Below are 17,668 nucleotides of genomic sequence, written 5' to 3'. Positions count from 1 at the left end.
AGCACGCCGTCCCTCTTTTCTCCGAGCATTCCTTCCTCCTCAGAATTGAATCTCTGTTTTTCGCCTTTCCGCACCGGAAGTGCCGAGGGAGCGTTGATGGCGTGAACAAGAAATATGCCTGCGCCCCGTCTTAATCGAACCTCTTTCTGCGTCTCCCTCTAAAATCGAAGATGAAGGATAATACTAAAGTGAGAATCGTACGTAATCATTCTAAAAAGGCTCTGCTGTATGCAACGCTTAATGCGTAAAATGAATGCGACATGCTCTTTTTCTATCCAACAGCCGGGACGAATTCATGGTGGTTGCTTTTCTTAATGAGTGTCGAACTATCCCCTTTTCCCCCTCGGGAATTGGAGAAACGTTTGAGCTCGCCATGGTAATGTTGTAGTCGAAATAACGGCCGGTGTGACAGTCGAGTTTGTTTGATCTGCTTTGTGTCAGTCCTATCTAAATAAAGTAACAAATCCAAAAAATATCAAAGAACTTTGCGTGAAATAATATTCAAGATTAAAAGATTACGGAATTTCTTCGACGCATTATTTGTCTATAAAATGGAAATGATGAAAAAAAGAGATAATTATTGTCTTTTATAACTTAAGAAAAAATATAATATACTCGAGTGTAAAACATTTATATCTCTTTTAAATTGCAGGGAATAACACGTTCGATGGAAATTATTATTATTTAAGACTCATTTTTACGCGATAGTTTAAAAAACACAAGCTTAAATCAAATACGCGAATCTGTCCTGTCGTAAATCGCTACATTATACATTCCTCGACTCGATTAGAGCATTCTGGGCCGAGTTTACGTGGGCAAAAAAAACGCACTCGGGAAAAATTCTTGTCACTGTAAGCGCAAAATTCGCCGACCGACAGTCACGAACGAGCGCGAGCCCTCCTGTCTCGAGAGAGAGAGAGAGAGAGAGGAGCGGACAGTCGCTCCAAAACTCGCATCTCGCGAGCGAGCGGCGTAATACCATCGCATAGCCAGCAAGAGCCAAGGAACCCGAGAGTCGCCGACAAAGAGAGAGAGAAGGAGAGACGCGCATACGGGACGGCGCAAGGATTCGTCCGACTTCGCGCGACTTCGGCGACGCTCGGCGCTCGAGCCGCCGCCAGCCGAGTCTGCCGACGCGAGACGAGCGGCTCTCTCGGCCGACAGACGCGTCCGCGACGCCGAGCTGCGAGGTTGTGTTCGTTTGGTCCGCCGACCAGAGAGAGAGCCGTATCTCTCGGACACTCGCGTCCCGTACTCTAACTTGGCTCGACGGTCGTCGCCGAGAAATCGATAATCGTGACGGTATCGATGCAACAGTGGTGGTTTCTCGCATTCATTTTTCGACGGATTTCTCGCCGGTCGGTCTCTACCTTCTCGGAATCCCGTGGGAATCGTCGCGAGTGCGACTTCAAAAGTGCTACTCGACGTCAATATAGAGGATATTGTATAGTGCTTGTGCCGAGAGGGATAATGTCGCCCTGATATCGTGGGATTCCGGTATATCCGTTGCAGTGAGATTCGCTCTGCAAGATTTGATCCGCGATCGACATTCGCCACTTCTCGCGTCTCACGGATGCGGGGCACGAGAGAGTCTCCCTCGGGACGGTTGAAAAAGTGTTAAAGTTGGAAATCCGCCGGTCTAACGTCAACGCGGAATACTCGATTTTCGCGCGCCCTACGCATTCCGAAACTACTGCCAAGACTCGACTTGGACTACTCTAACGTGTCGAGCGCTGTCGCGTGCATTCGCCGCATCGAATGATCGACGGCGAGCGACGGGTGGCTTCGCGCTCCGCAAACGAAGATTCCAACCGAGGATCCTACGTCCGTGGCGTTTCGCGTTCGTTTCGCAGCAGCGGCCGCGATCAGCATCGTCGCCGTATCATTTCCGAAGTATCCCCGGGGAAAAACTGAACCAATGAACGGTCTGGTAAGCCGTGCTCCGGGCGAGAGAAACACAGGCCGGATCCATGGAACCGGCGCTATCATCTCGGATACCATCGACAACGACGCGCCGAGAGAAACGAATCCCGTCTGATCGCTCCGACTTAGATACGTTGAATCTACTATAATTTCTTTTGCCGAGAATATTAAGAATCGTCGAAGGTCGTTGGATCGTACTGGATTTCTCGGCATGACGGTGTAAAAGCGGTAACGGGAATTGTCCGAAGGAGGCATCGCAGGGATCAATCGCGACTCGTCGACGAGAAAACAACGGTCAAAGTGGAGTGTGCATGTGGCGGAGGTGCGACAGTGGTGGAAGAAGTAGGTGGTCGTTGTGGACGACTGCAACGAGGTCGCGGGCGAAAGTGCAACGGGTGCTGTTGGTGTCGTTGGTGGTTGTTGTCGAATCCAAGTGCCCGTGGTGACGGTGCTAGTCGTCGTCCACGTTGTTACCATGGTTTCCACGTCCTTCGTAACTCTGGTGTTCCTCGTGTGTCTGCAAACGGTACTACTGTCGACTGTGAGCAACTGCGCCAAGACGATCAGCATGTACTGGAACACCACCAATTCCATGTAAGTGCGCAGCTACAAATGCGTGTAACGTCTCTTCCCCTAAGATCCTAATCGCCGCGGCGATCCCCGAGGGTCGATCATGTTCGTTCTCGAGTGTAGTTTTTCAAGCGAAAGAATTTCCCGCGAATTTGTAATCGCGTTGGGTTTGTTTGATGAGCAACGATAAGACATTGGACGGGAAAAGTGAAAAAAGTTTGGTGAGAATCTCACGATTAACTCACTAATTACGGGAAACGTGAAAGGAATAATTAATTAATGCGGCAATTTTCTTGTCTCGAGTAATCTTATTTCATGGAAATTTTTGTATGTTTTTAACGAAATATTTTGTTTGGAAATTCTGCAAAAACAATGATAAATTTCTATGAAATAATGATTTTGCTAAATAATAATTTCTTTAAACTGAAATTATATTGTGCGGAGCACAAAACTATAAAATATTAAAAATTCTCTCTACACATTTAATTCTAAATATGTGATGCAAGAATTTGATAGTCGCTCTTAGAATCTTAACTATGGAGTGAAAAAATACAAGTCTCTTTTTCGCAACATATTTTCAACAAAGAAACTATATACACAGCTGTACACGTGAACGGACAAACTCAACTTTATCCGTTCCTCGTACTGGCGTCGCTTAGAAATTTCCGTAAAGCTCGAGATCTCTCGCGACAGATCTTTTCCCGGTATTTTTCTCTTCCATCGCTCCGACGTTTCAGTCTTTCCTTTTGTTGTTAGCGAATTGCGCGGGCGAGGAGAGCTATACGTGTACATTTGGCGCGTGTGCCAAGACGTTTAAGGTCGTCCGTGTGTATGTTTGCAAGGGAGCATTTTGCCGGCAAATCGATTTCTCACGGCGGGACCGGCGTCGTCGTTTCGAATAACAGCCGCCCTCCTGTTCTTTCGCTTGATTCTCGCTCCATTCACTTCCGGCGTGCTTTTATCGTGCCGGGCGTGGTATCATCGCGTCTGCCAAAATTGCGGCAGCAACGTCGCATGTATGTGTACGTATGTACGACTTTAATGCGCCGGCGAATTGGCCGATCCTGGTCGTGGCGAGGATTTCCTTCGTGACGTCCAAATTGCAGGCGATCGCGGAGAAAAAGAGAGGCGGAAGCGACGTGTCAGAAGCGCGCCAGGATTATGGCAGGCGCAATATTGTAGCCGATGTTGCTGCTGCTGGTGCTGCTGCTGCTGATGCTGCAGTCGCGAACGCGTTGTATAGAACCCTCGATGCAAATCGAAGGAAAGTTCGTTGTAACGGTAGTAGTGGTAACCAATCCTGTGATTGACGGGAGAGAAGTAATTTTGCAACTAAAAGTCGGAAACTTTTCGATATCGAAAATTCCGGGGATAAAAGTTGAGAATTTCTGAACCGCGAGCTGAAAATTTCGGAACCGTGAGCTTGAAAGTTGGGAGTTAGAAATTGAAAATTTCTGGCAGTTGGGATATTTTGATAGTTTTACGCACACGTGAATAATCTCGAATATATTGAATTTTATCGTTCCCAATAGTCTCGCTAGTTTCGAATATTTTCGAAATTAAGAATCTTTATAATTTTAACTAAACAACGTTATCAATTTCGTTGAAACCAGGAATACGTAAAGGATATCGGATTTTATTCGGATGAAATATCTTTTTGTCTAATAAGATATATATCTTTGCACTGACGTAGAGAGTTAATTGATCGATAAGAACGGCCAGACACGACTTGTCTAATCGAGAATAACGATGCAAAACTGCAACGAATCGCGCATGCACGATACATACATGAATGCATATGTGTGCGTGTGGATATGCAACATTGTGACCGACTTTGCAGCTCAACTCCTGTTCGCTTGCCTGTATAACTACGCGGTAAAGTTAACTGTCGCAGTCTCGTAACGTTTCTTTTTTTAGTAGAAACACGAACCTTATACCGTACCTCGTTAACCCCGACGATTTCTTCCGTCTAGCGCGAAGCGGTTTGCGTAATTCTCGACAGACTTTTTTTGTTCTTTGTCCTCGACAACGAGAGATGTACGTCCTGCCGACTGTATTTGCTCGTGCTACTCGTATTTCGCATCCGCCTTCCGATCTTCGAGTCTTAACGAGTGTAACGTTTTCATTTTTGCGCCATGGTAAGAAACCGGCCAATTTCCATCCCGACTCGAGATAACTTCGATTAACGATCTCAATTAATGACGTCAATTAACGTTTGATTATTTCAGCCGCTTTCAATGTCGCATCGAACTCCGATAACGCATCTTCCTTTCCATCTTATCTTTAATCACATCGGATGATCTAAAAATCTCAATCTTACACATCTCTAATTAGATCCAGAAGACAAATGTTCGTTTCTTCACTCTCAATCGTAATTCCAACCTTCGTCCTGTAATCGTTTATAATTACATCTGTCGCTTGACTTTACAAGGCGATTTTTATTTTGCGAATGTGTTTCAACTTGGAGGTCGAGTGTCGTTAACGTAGGGAAATCCGGACGTTCCAGTCTCAGTTTACGAAGACCGGGCGAGTCAATCTTACCCTGACCTGACTTTGACGATCACGCATGCATTACAAGCCGGTTACGGTTCCTCGGTGAGCAAGCGAATGCGTGAATCGGTGAGTGAGTGAGCGTCGTACGCGTTCTCTCATACGTGAATCCATTTCGCGCAGGAGAGGGACTCTGTCAGGCTGTCTTCCTCGTAGGGCATATGAAGGGGCAATAAAAAAGCGTGCGCACCTCCTTCGCGAGGCCCGAAAAAAAAAAGAGTCCCGAGTATGCAGCGAGGAGAGGAGGGGACGTGACAAGGCGCAAAAAAGGCGCCCGGGCGAAACGGGAGGTCGTAAATCTCGGCCTCTTATTGGGAAATCGAAATTCGTTTTAAGAAAGCTATCGGCCGCCAGTGAGAAAACGAGAGAAAAAAAGAGGGAGAGAAAGACAACCGATGCCGCTTGATTATCATAAATCTACTTCCGCGATGATCAGCAACTATCGAATGAAGCGTGAACTCGGACGTTTAGTGCCTGTTCGAGAATGGGTCGCTCGAAAATGATCGTAAGCTTTGTACGGTTTATTAAAAGAAAAAAGGAGAGCACGTAACGCATGTTCGTGCGCGTTGTGCAAACGGTGACAGCGTCCATTATGAAAGCCATATCGTGCTCCGTTTTTTTAAATCGCTATTACTGAGAGATACGCCGACGAGATCTCTCTCTTTTTCTCTCTCTTTCTCGCAAAATATGGCGATGCAAAGTAATACACTCGTGAGTCTCTCTCTTTTTTTCTCTTTCTCTCCGTCTGTCACTTTTCATGCGAACGAGCGAAAAGCGGGCGACGACGAGAAATCGTGGCACATCGCCGTTGGAGACTTCAATGCTAACAACGAGATCCACGTTGCTAGATTATTGAACTCTCTGCTCCTCCTTTTACCTCTTCTTTCTCTTTTCTATTAATATCGCGGATAATTTTATCGAATTCAGAAACGGCAAGAATTAAAAATTGTTTGATGCTATTAATTATATTTTTTTTCGCTGTATTTTTTTTTACAATCACTTTTCTTTCTTTTTGTAAAATTTAAAGATACACTTACTTCTTGCTTATGTTTATACTTTTACGTAAATATAATGTTTCTTTGTCAAATGCTGACTTTTTCCAACATTTTTTTCCATTATCGTCACGATAAAAAAATGATATCCGTGACAGCTACATCGTTCCAAAGTTTTTTTTCGTATGATAAGCTAATAAATATAATCGATGTCTTCATATAAATATCAGGTTTCAAGTTTGGTGACACACTCCCTTTCAGCATTAAAGTTTTTTGTTTGATTATTACGTCCGATATGCCAGACGCCGACGTCGACGTCGTTACGAACAATCTTAATGAATGGCGAGTGTTGGCTCGATACCAAGCGGCTAAGTCAAATACCCAGAACTCGCGACCACAAGCTATTCGTCATATCGTTGGAATTGCCAGTGTCCGGATACGCTTAGTAGGTGGATTTATATATGCATCATTGTATAGAGAGACGACTGGTCGCATCATTCGAAGAATTCGTGCAGCGAATTCTGCAACACGTTTCTCTCCATCTCTCTCTCTCCTTCTCTGCGACTTTGTTCTGCTTCTCCGAACACGCGTGATGCCGTCGACAAAATCATTCGCACCGCCTATGCAGATAACATATAAAGTATCTGATATCATTACACGCGTATACTAAATTGATATTTTAGTGAAATTTATTATAGTAAAACGCAATTTTTTCTCATATTTGAAATTGTCGAACAATTGCCGTCAGAGGCAAGATATTAATTAATTAAATTAATTTTCCGCGAAAGTTGTGGCTGCTTGTTATACTTTACGCCTATGGATCCCGTTATTAAATTGCCACGGTATACACGAGAAGCTCGTTTTTGAAAGCAGAAGCTTCCTTCTATTATCCACCTTCGTACCTTCGGATACCATAGCGCTTTACAGCACCAAGTATTAAAGCAACATCGATTTACAGCCACCGCAAATCAGCGGTTTCCCGAGGAAACTAGTACCCTCTGTTCTTGAGGATTGCGAATTCGCTGGTCGATTCGTGGAAATAACCCATTGCCTGGGCGCGCTACCGTCATAGCGAATCACGCGGAAACCAGCGGATGTTCTCAGTCACGACGTGCCATGAACGGCAGCACGTAGGCGTAAAAATGCTCATATCGGAATCTTAATCGCATAATTACGAACGTTGCTTGTCGCCGTAAATTTTAAATATCTCATTAAACATCGATTGCACGAATAATATTTTATAATTCAATCGTTTTGAAAAGTCAATAAATTATACAAATTATACAAATTACACGTACTATTTAATCGCATGGATAAAAAACTAACTAACGTCGCTATTTAACGGGAATTGATGTACGAGCCGAATAATTTTTTTTCTAAAAGTCTCGCGAACGCAAAAATTTCCCGTTATCGCCCGACAAAATATACATTGTAATAGAGGATAAATCATCCACAATGGCCACGAGATTAAAATTTTCTCATTTGAACTTTGACCGCGGAACTCGGTGCCACCAATCACCTTCCTTCGATGCTTATTAGCGAAAGCAGGTCAGCTAGAATATAACAGCGAGCCATTCGAAGAACATCCGATGTAGCACGCGGATGCTGAGCGTCGCCGGTAGCTTCGCACCGCAGGCTATGATTACGAGCGGTGTGAAATCCCGTATACACGAACACGCGTCCCTTGAATCGCCGGTTTCCCCGAGCAAAGTAACGCCTATCTTCGTCTCGAAAATTGAAAATTCCTAGGTGAATTTGCAGCGATAATTGTGACGGTCGCAGCACGTTTTGCATTTCAAACGATTCGCGCGGGAAGCAAAAAGTGGAATCGGGCTCGCGCGGCTACTGTGATTATAGCGAGAAATAAAAGTGTAATTCAGCCTGCACGCGTTATCGTTCGAGAGAGAAAGAGCCGACCTATTTTAGGGCAAGCGAAGCTTGAGAGAGGCGAGGACGGCGCGAGCGCGCCTTAACGAGCCGCAAATTAATTATTCATCATTAAAGTCTAACAGGTTGTCACGTCGAGCCGAGGAAAACGAGAAGGGAGACGCCGTAGCGACATTTACGAGTACGCGAACGGCGCGTAAATATCTCCGTGAACTTGCGAGAGACGCTTTCTTTCTGTCTTACGGTGTCCTTCGTATTAATTCTTTTGGATCGAGCGGCGGCGGGCGATACACGCCGGCGGACACGACTGGTCATTATAAACTCGTTTAGAGGCTTATTTATCCGTGTAATACTTTTTTTTTCGAAACATATGTCTAACTACTACCACGACGCTACCGTGACTCGATGCAAATCCTACTTCATTATAAAATTGATGATACAATCATAATTTGGTAAATCTTTATTTCCCCAAAACAATATCGGTAATATTTTTATTGCTGAAAGCAAGAAAATTTTTATACAAAAATCTAATAATTGATTTTTATCAACAAAGCTTTGATTTGATAAAGTAAATAAACGAGATGAATTGCAAAGTCTGTTGGAACACAAACCGATATCGATAATATTTCGTGGCTTCAAAGTACAAAGAAAGACAAATATTCTATATTTAAAGATTCTAGATTCAAGCTACTGACATTACCGTTATTTTCCGATTACTCGTTATTTATTCCCGAAGCGATGCAAGAGCAAATCGAGAATCGAGCGAGCCGAGCGCGTTTTCCAGTAATTCAGGAAACTGGTTCCGCGCGTTCGCGACCGTCTGCGGCCAATTCGCGCTGGCACTTTATGAACCCGTTTGTACGGTAAAAAAGTCCTGGCGCGACAGCCACACCCGCTAATCGCCACTCCATATTGGAGTAATCCGTTCCGACACCGCTTCCTGCTCCAAACACGACGAGCTCGCCGTTCGAGCGCAAAGTCGCTCGAGTACGAGACACATTATACCGTCGAAAAAGTGTACCGTCGCACATTACCGGGATCTCATTACGATTAATTATGGCGGTGGGAGAACCGCCTGGAAACTGGAAGCTCGACGCGAGGGTGCATTGATACAGTGCTCTCCGCAAAAGCGAAAAGCCACCACTGCAACGTAATCTAAAGAGTGTCCTCGCGACTGCAGCTGTTTCCTGTCGGGGAGGAGCTCGGTGAGCCACCACCTCGGGAAAGATGAAGGGCTCACCCTCGCATCCCCGTACGTCCCCCGAACAGCCCCTGGTTACACGGCTTAGGGATACTATAGCCGACCAGGATGGCAAACTGTAATCCATAAAACGCGCGACCACTCAACCGCCAGAATTTACCGCCGTGCCTAATTTCGTGTCATACCACATTGTATGGCGAGGAAGATGCACCGTATCCGTTTTCTGTTATTCGAGGGTGGCATGAATAATAACATTCCGGATGTCTGACGTAATGGCTGCGACGGGGTGTCGTTTGTGGTTCGATATAATAGGGTATAATTACGTAAATGTAAACTGTCATCTTCTGAGAATGCTTGTATCGCCTACAACGAAATTAATTGAATTATTAAATATCATGATTGTGTTTTTGCAATAATTACAAGGATATAATTCTAATATTCTTTATAAAGTTAATGGATATTATTTTAACCTTTCGCAATCACAATTCAGCATTATTGCATAAGCGTTAACCATAATCGTCTTTGAATGCTGACGTCTTATATTCATCATAAATTGATTTATTAATTGCGACACTCGCGCTCTTTTGCAATTGCAATATCTATCAACGTAATTGTTACTTACATACAAAGTGTCTTTATTAAAAATGAACTGAACACAATTATATTATACGTATAAATATAAGGTATGATTTTTGAAATATGAAAATGACCGATTACATACACGTACATATATTATACGAGGAAGATACGCTGGCTACAGAATTTTCAGAACGATATTTGGCGAATTGCAATTTTTCATAATTATGGCCATGTGGAAACGAGCGACAGCGTCGAGCGCCGAGTTTCTGGTACGACATCAATAACGAGCGGGACAAACGTCGGCGATAAATTCGCCGTAATGCTAAAAGCCACGCACCGTCTCCGCGAGATACCGAGACGCGCGCGGTCAGGATTATTAACGATTACATCGACGGGCGATCTCCGGTAACCGAAAACCTTCGCGTCTCAGCGGGCGACGTCCCGAAGAAAAACTATATCGCCGGGACTCACTCGGTGTACCGTAACGATCATTATTACGCCTATTAATTCACGCCCACATGCGTACGCATACGTACACATGTCGTCGCACACGGACGCGCCGCGTTATCCGCGTTCGGCACGCGATTCCGTCCGCGGGAACGTCATTAATAGCTACTTGGATATCGCCGCGCACTTAAAATAATTGCAGGCCCGCCGCGCGCACGCCGATGCACCTCGAGCCTGCGTGCACACGCGTGTGTATGCGTACGCGTGTGTATACGTGAGCGGCGCGGGATAATTTCATTCCCACGGGAAGTCGCGCACGGGGCGCGAGAAGATGCTCATCGACGTTCGTTGGCCCAATTAGCGATCGCGATCGACGTGTCCGCTTGCGTGCAAGATACATGCTCGCCTCGCGTTACATATTTTCGCGTGAATTTTTCCGTCACTAGATTCAATGCGTCACTAGATTTCAAAATGTCAATTGCGAAAAAATTGATCGATGCGCAGCCATTGTGTGATGAAATTCGACTTAGGAAATTCGACTTTTTTCTTTGCTTTGGGTAACATTTAAATTTTAAAGAAATATTTCTCCCATACTTGTGCCAGTCATCTTCACGAAAAATGAGGAAGGAGAATTTTCAGATAATTTTATTCACACGACATTCTATTTTCAATTTTTGTACTGAAATGTACCTATACACATCTGCTTCCAACCCGTCATGTATTACACGTAAATAAAATAAGAATCGATTGGCTTGTGCGAATTTCTCGATGCGATCGAAACGTCTAATCAAAATTTCCTCTATGCTTCGCTCGACGAGCAAAACGTCGAGCGTGCGAGCACAATCGCCATCACGACGCATCGGGCCTTCATCCTCCCCTTATGATTGCCGCTGCATAGCACACGTAGTGAAAAGCGAGTCCTCGCCCTGGCACGGCGATCCATTCCCTTCTTTCTTCCGAGGCGCGAGTCGTGCGCGAAGAACGAAGAGTCGTGCTAGCACGACACAATGGCGATTTCCGCTCCGTCACACCCGGAAGACTCGGTGATTTCTCTAAAGCTCGGTCTGTCGAGGCACAGGGGATTCTATGCTCTCGTCTACGAAGCGACATATTACGCGAGGAACGAGGGTGGACGTGGACTGGAGAGAATGCGTGAAGTGCGTATAAGTGCATGTTTCGCTCGCGAAAGCGTGAAGGAGATTGCACCTTGGAATCTTTCGTTCCAAATGTAAGGTGATATAGTGAGGAACGTTTGTACATACGTGTGTATGTGTGTGACATAACTGTCCTTGGTTTCCGACATATGCTCTCGAGTTATTCGAATCTTGGGATGAAAAGATGAAAATTAAATTCCAAATTAATCTTTCAAGATTTGGCTTGTTTTACTTTTTTAATAAATATATTAAACATATATAGTAAAATATATATTCAAATTTTTATGATAATAACAATTGCAATCAATAAATAAATCGAGAATATTTTGCAGAATATTTTGCTCAATAATAACGTACGTACCTTTATTAAAAGTTAAGAAGATGTCATTCTCGCTTATTGCGCTCGGGGAATACACTTTTTGATATATTTCTTTCAACCGTCCAATTGAAACGCGTGCTCCTTTTCGTTCTTTTTCGTCCTTCGCCCACTTTTTCCATTCCCCTTCCACAGCTTCCTGGTTTCGTCCTTCTTCAAAGTTTCGTTCTTTCTTCCATCTTGCTTCCAAATCGAAAGCACTCGTAAAGACCCAAAGGGCGAGATCGGGCGGGCCCTCTCGAATCAAATCCCTTATTGTCGACTCGGTAATTCGAGAAGGATCGAAATAACCCATTATATCGTAATGAGAGCCGCATTCACAACCGTCCCGCGCTCGTAAAACCCATACGCATATGCGTACGTTTGCGTCGTAATACATTTATACAGCATCGTTCACAATTTCACGAACATCGCTGATACGCGCATTAAATGAACAGTCTTTAACATTCGAGAAATTGCCTCGCATCATATTACATTTATTGAAATTCTTGCGAGGAATTTACGCGGAAGTTTACATTAACTGGATGCAGATTATCACGCGAGTGTAATTTCAATTTAAAATCCAATTCTAATCCAATTTCCATCCCAGTTATTATATTATAACTCGCGATCATTATCATTGACGGCGTGTTCTGTTTAAAAGACGCACGGTTATCATTGCATCTCTCATCTGCCTCAATCTGCTTTAATTTCTCCGCGCGCGTGCAAGGGAACTTATGAACGCCAGTGTGCATCACACGAGTTATCCCGCAGAGATGACATTTCGAGTTTGACCGAGTACGAATGAGGCGTCTCTTTCGGCACAAGGTGCGATCTCCTCTCCTCGGTCTCGTGTAATTGAGGTATATGCGTGTTTCTTTCTTTTTTTTTTGTCGCTCCGGGGAACTACTTTCTTTATCTAGAAGATTAGTCTTCGCGCTGCAGCCGCAACGTGACTCTCGTCCGGGCCCGGGCGCATTGTGAGGGTATGAATGACGTCGCAATTATTGCGGCTGCACTTTGTTGCGCCGCGGAAGACGGAGGGCCTCGAAACGGGGAAGCGTTTAATGAGATAATTTGCGCTGCGCCGACTGCGCTGAAATTTTACCGCGCCCCGAAGTCTTTAATATTTACCCGTCTCATCCGCGCAATGTTCTCATCAAGAGAAACAGAAAGAGAGAGGCTGTTGTACGAATGTAAACTCGTTAAAATTGAGAAAAGCTACGAGGTTCAAAAAAAAAAACTCAAAGAACAGAAAATGTTCCATTGTAGCGAATCACACAAACTTTATTGCCGATGCAGATATAAATGTACATATAATATACATATAAATATACATATAAAGGTATTATTTCATTAGAAAATTTTTATAAATTAATTTACGTAACTTATCAAGCATACGTTTCATGTATTACGAATAGTATCGTATATTAGCATTGTTATAATTAAAATATATATAATACACTTATAGCATCTCTTTGTTACGGCTTGTTAAATTAATTTTATTTATTCATCCGGAGAGAACTTTTAACAATCAAAAGTTCTCTGTACGTGTAATTTTGCTTCGAAACGACCGAAATCTCAAATGGAAAAGATTGTTGAACAAGTTATTAGACGAAAAAGTATTTTAATGCAATGCAAAGCATGGAAACACGGAATTTTTCGTGCACCTTGTTTCTAAAGAATGTATTCATCGAAAAACTCAGAGAGAGATGAAAGAGGTAAGACTTGGAGTCTCAGATTGTCTCTCTGAAGCTACATAGGACGCCATCTCTGAATACAGGTAGAAATCTCAGCTGACTGCGTTTATATCTCGTTCGAGGAGCAAAGGTATTGAAAATTCGAGAGCAGTGAAATTTTTTCTACTATATTAAAATTTATCTTTTATCACCAAGACAAATTGAATACGACACTCTATATGAATTACAATGTTAATTTTTTTTAATAAAAAATGTATAAGAAAAAAGGAAATTTTTTCGAGTAATATATAATTGCATTGGATCCAAATTTAGAAATAGATCAACGCATTTTTATTATAATTCTGATATATCTTTGATTAAATTATTATCGTCTTTAATAATTGATTTTTGAGAAATGTTGATGCGTTTTTTAATTGTGAGTCTTTAAAAGAAGTAAGTGGAGTTATCTATTACACAATGCATTTTTCCGATTGTTTGCAGTTATTTTTTCGTCTTGCTACTCGATCCATTATGTCTTTCATAATCTAATCTTTTGAAAATAAGAAAACTTGCAAGAATCTTATCTAATGCATACAATGTGGCGCCTATTTTAATCTTTTTCGAGTACCTGCTAATGGCGCCTTGGAGAGATATAAATTCGTATATATAACTTTTTCTGGGCAGGGGTGTTGTAAAATAAGAAAATATCCACTAATGGAATCGAAATATTGACACAAGTTTGTTTACGAAAACAATATCTCGACAGATGTTCCGCGATTTTTACAGGCGCCATTATTATAGACGCGTATCGTTATTGCCATAAATCTTAGAGGCAGTCGCACATTAAATGCAATATAATCTTCAGATAAGAAAGAACAAAAAGAATATCGGAATATATACGCAGAACAAAGAATATCGGAATTCACTACCTGGTTTCTTTCGATACGGTCGCAGGATTTTCAAAGGTCTACCGACTTTCAAAGACCTTTCTTTAAAATTGATATATATTTTTATTATATATTTATATTTACATATTTTTCAGCACTAATTAAAATTGGAAATATCATAAATTTTAATAAAAAAACAAGATAAAATAATTCTTTATACATGTATGTGAATTCTATGTGAGACTTGAGTAAATAACTTGCACTATCTTGCTCCATCTATTGTCATGCATCATAGGAGCATTTTGATCGTCGCGAATAATCGCATGCTTATTGAATATCATTTAACATGGAACGATGAATTGTAGAAAACACGGAAAAAATAAGAGCATCTGGATGGATGAAACGCTACCTGTTCCGAACGACCGTTCCTTTCTATGTGGGAGAGAGAGAGAGAAAGACATGTATATAAATTCTCTTCCCCTATATACATCTACGTATATTCCTTTTTTAATTTTGAGCTTTTCTCGAGACGGGAGGATTAATGGGCATTCGAGGGTCGCGATATATAGAAAGCGAGAAGTGCGGCCGACTATTCGCTCTCTCGCAACACCCCATTCCATCTACGGGTTGCCTCGAAGCAGGAATGCCATAATCTAGATAACCTGGCATAATAGAATACCCGGACCCAGACTGGTCGCTTTCTACATCGTTGCACCTTCACCTTTTCCCTCCCTTCCTCATGGTCGATCCTCCCATCTGGCCCAGCTTGTTCTGCTTTTCCACGTAGGTCGTCAACGATGAAGATTCTCCCTTCTTCGCTTCTCTGTCCTCGTCATATCTTAGCGGGGACGAGCTATTCCCTCGTGCTTGACAAGAGATGAGGAATGCACTGATCAACTATAGATCGATCTCGTGTATGTTTCTTATAGGCTGGGACATGTGTTTTCCACCGATCTACCGGCCACCGAAACAAGGAAAAGTCTTGTCATTATAGTAGACCGTAGGAGGGAACGATGCTATCGGATTTCTGCCTAGGTCGAAGGACAGCTTGTTTACGCGGATAGAAAAATTTGGTAAACGTTGCCGAGAGAAAGAAAAAAGGAAAGATGGAAACTCACCAGGCAGCTGATTCTTCGTATTTTCTCGCTTGTTCACGATTTCACGAACTTCATTGTCCGTAAGTCGAACAAGCTCGGGTATTATCCACGGTTCGTCCTGTTACAAATAGCATAGCGTTACCATAATTATATGTTTATAAACAAGAGACTAACTTTGAAGAAACTTAATAGAAATGAAAGTTATCATCGTACCGTTGTGATTTATTTTAGGTTCAAAAAAAAGTTATCGTTATAATTTTGTACTTTTGCTGTACCAAAAAAATTCGTTAAAATTATAGATATTTCTATAAATCTAGAAAATGCAAGAATTGCAAGAACTTTGATAGATCTGATTTCTTAAAAAAAAAATCGGATTTTTCAAATCCAAATTCGATTTTTTTTCTTGCAAAATGATGAATTTTAATTCGCGTGATATCGTTTACAACCGGTTTTTCCCTTCGGTGCAAAATTGAATCGCCGCGTTGGTTTCGCGATACAAGTGTAAAAGCTCGTTTATTTACATTCGCTTAAATTCGCAGGAGATTGTCATCGTCGCGAAAACGCGTTCGCAGGGAGTTAAAATTTTCATTCGAACGGGAACATTACCTGCCCTCCCCTTCCCCTCCCCCATGTTCATGGGGAGATAGAGGAACGGAATTTCGCGTCCCGAGGCGACATTGCGCCGCGATCGTTTACTTTTACGTTTATCGTCGCCGTTACGAAATCTCGTTTCCAATTGTCTTTCACGTCCGTCGGATAGCGATATGGATCGCCGTTTATACTATGACTCTATCTAGATGGACCTGGCCACCTCCGCCGTTCCCTTCTTTCGCGTCTCGAGGCACGAAAGGGGTCGAAGTTCCCTGGGCGCGTTATCGGTAGAAAGCCGATGGTAATTAAGCGCTTCCGCGGAGGAAGGAAGGCTTCTCACGGTGATTAGTCGATGTACCGAGTTGCTTCGTGGCCTTTGCGGCTGTTAGATCCGAGGTTCGAATTACTTGGACCTTGCTTCGCGTAACATTAGACCAGACGGTATCTCTGCATGTTGTTTGACTTCCGCTAACGCTGATAGAGCATCGCTAGCTTGCATTCGACGGATTCACTCCTGGATAAACTTGCGTTGCATCAGCTCGAGATGAGTCTTGCACTCGGTCGAATATACGTGAGAAAATTGTATATGAATCACGTCGTTTTATTTGCCCTATAGACGCATTACATCTTATATTTCTTCATCCCTGCATGGCTTTTAAAAATATCATTCTAATAGTTTATATACATGTACATAAAATTATAAAACGATATTTTTTTACACAATTATATAATAATATATTAATTATATTAAATCGTACGTATTTAATAAGATTGTCTCGTTCCCTAAAATTGAGCAACTCGCGACAGCCATTTTAGAATAACTTCGTTATTGCTCACGTCCGGTACGACGCCATTTAACGTGTCTTACACACTTGTCCTGAGTGAAACGTTAAAGGTCAGACCGACCGGCGGTCTGACATTAATTTCCCCTCGATTTTCTTCATTTAAGCGCGTAGCGCACACACGTTAAAGGGCCCGCTTGGAGCGTGACGGGAACGAGTTACGTTCCTGTACGAGCGAACTGTTCCCTTCGGGGCGATCGTGAATGGTCTACCGTGTTGGAAGCGCTTCTCTCTCGCCATCACGAGAAACCTTCAAGATGCAGCCAGCGATCATTTGTAATATTTAATTACGGGCGGGTCTCTCCGGGTGAACCCGCCCGGCTAGTTTAGATCAAGTCCGAGTTTCTGGCTTCAACTTTTCGTCTCGTTTCTCAGTCCGAACTCGCGATTTCAAGTCGTCCAAAATCGGAAACTTCCCCCCCCCCCCCGATTATTGCACACCCCCGAGTATCCTCGATCAATCTCTAGAGCATTGGAATTAGTATAATTTTAACGCGTAGTTCGATTTCGATAGCACGAATAAATCATAAAGATCGACGATACAAATTTGCGCGTGTTTCCAGGATTGAAAATAAATCCGACCGAAATTACAACGTCGTTAACCCGTGATTTTCACATGGCACGACGCTTTCGGCGTAAATTCATGCGACGATCTAAGTACTAATCAAGAATGATGCGATTAACGATGAGTGACGTCCACGCGCTGCGCGGCTTATTACAGAGACGGTCGTCTGTAATTTGCTCCTATGTTTTTCCATGAGCCGAGTATGAATAGTTTTAAAACCGCGCAGCACTGTAATTTAATCCTGCTCTATCGTTGCCATTATGATAGCCATCTATCTTACCATTTATCTGCCTAATGTAACAGCGCGCGTCACCGTGTAATAACTTGCGCGCGCGCGTCGAGCCGACGA

General features: G+C 43.0%; 1 protein-coding gene across 1 annotated transcript in view; it reads left to right on the top strand.

The window, feature by feature from the left end:
* The first annotated feature begins 1,166 nt into the window (after positions 1–1,166).
* LOC105255688 overlaps positions 1,167–17,668 on the top strand; it is a 47,660-nt gene continuing 31,158 nt past the window's right edge. Inside the window, 3 exon segments of the mRNA XM_011265130.3 lie at positions 1,167–2,323; positions 2,325–2,387; positions 2,389–2,517. Of these exon segments, the coding sequence (XP_011263432.3) occupies positions 2,235–2,323; positions 2,325–2,387; positions 2,389–2,517 (281 nt within the window). The 5' untranslated portion in view covers positions 1,167–2,234.

The sequence above is a fragment of the Camponotus floridanus genome, unplaced genomic scaffold (assembly GCF_003227725.1).
Source record: "Camponotus floridanus strain SB8 unplaced genomic scaffold, Cflo_v7.5 scaffold9, whole genome shotgun sequence".
NCBI lineage: Eukaryota > Metazoa > Arthropoda > Insecta > Hymenoptera > Formicidae > Camponotus > Camponotus floridanus.
This window is presented reverse-complemented; position numbering and strand designations above follow the sequence as displayed.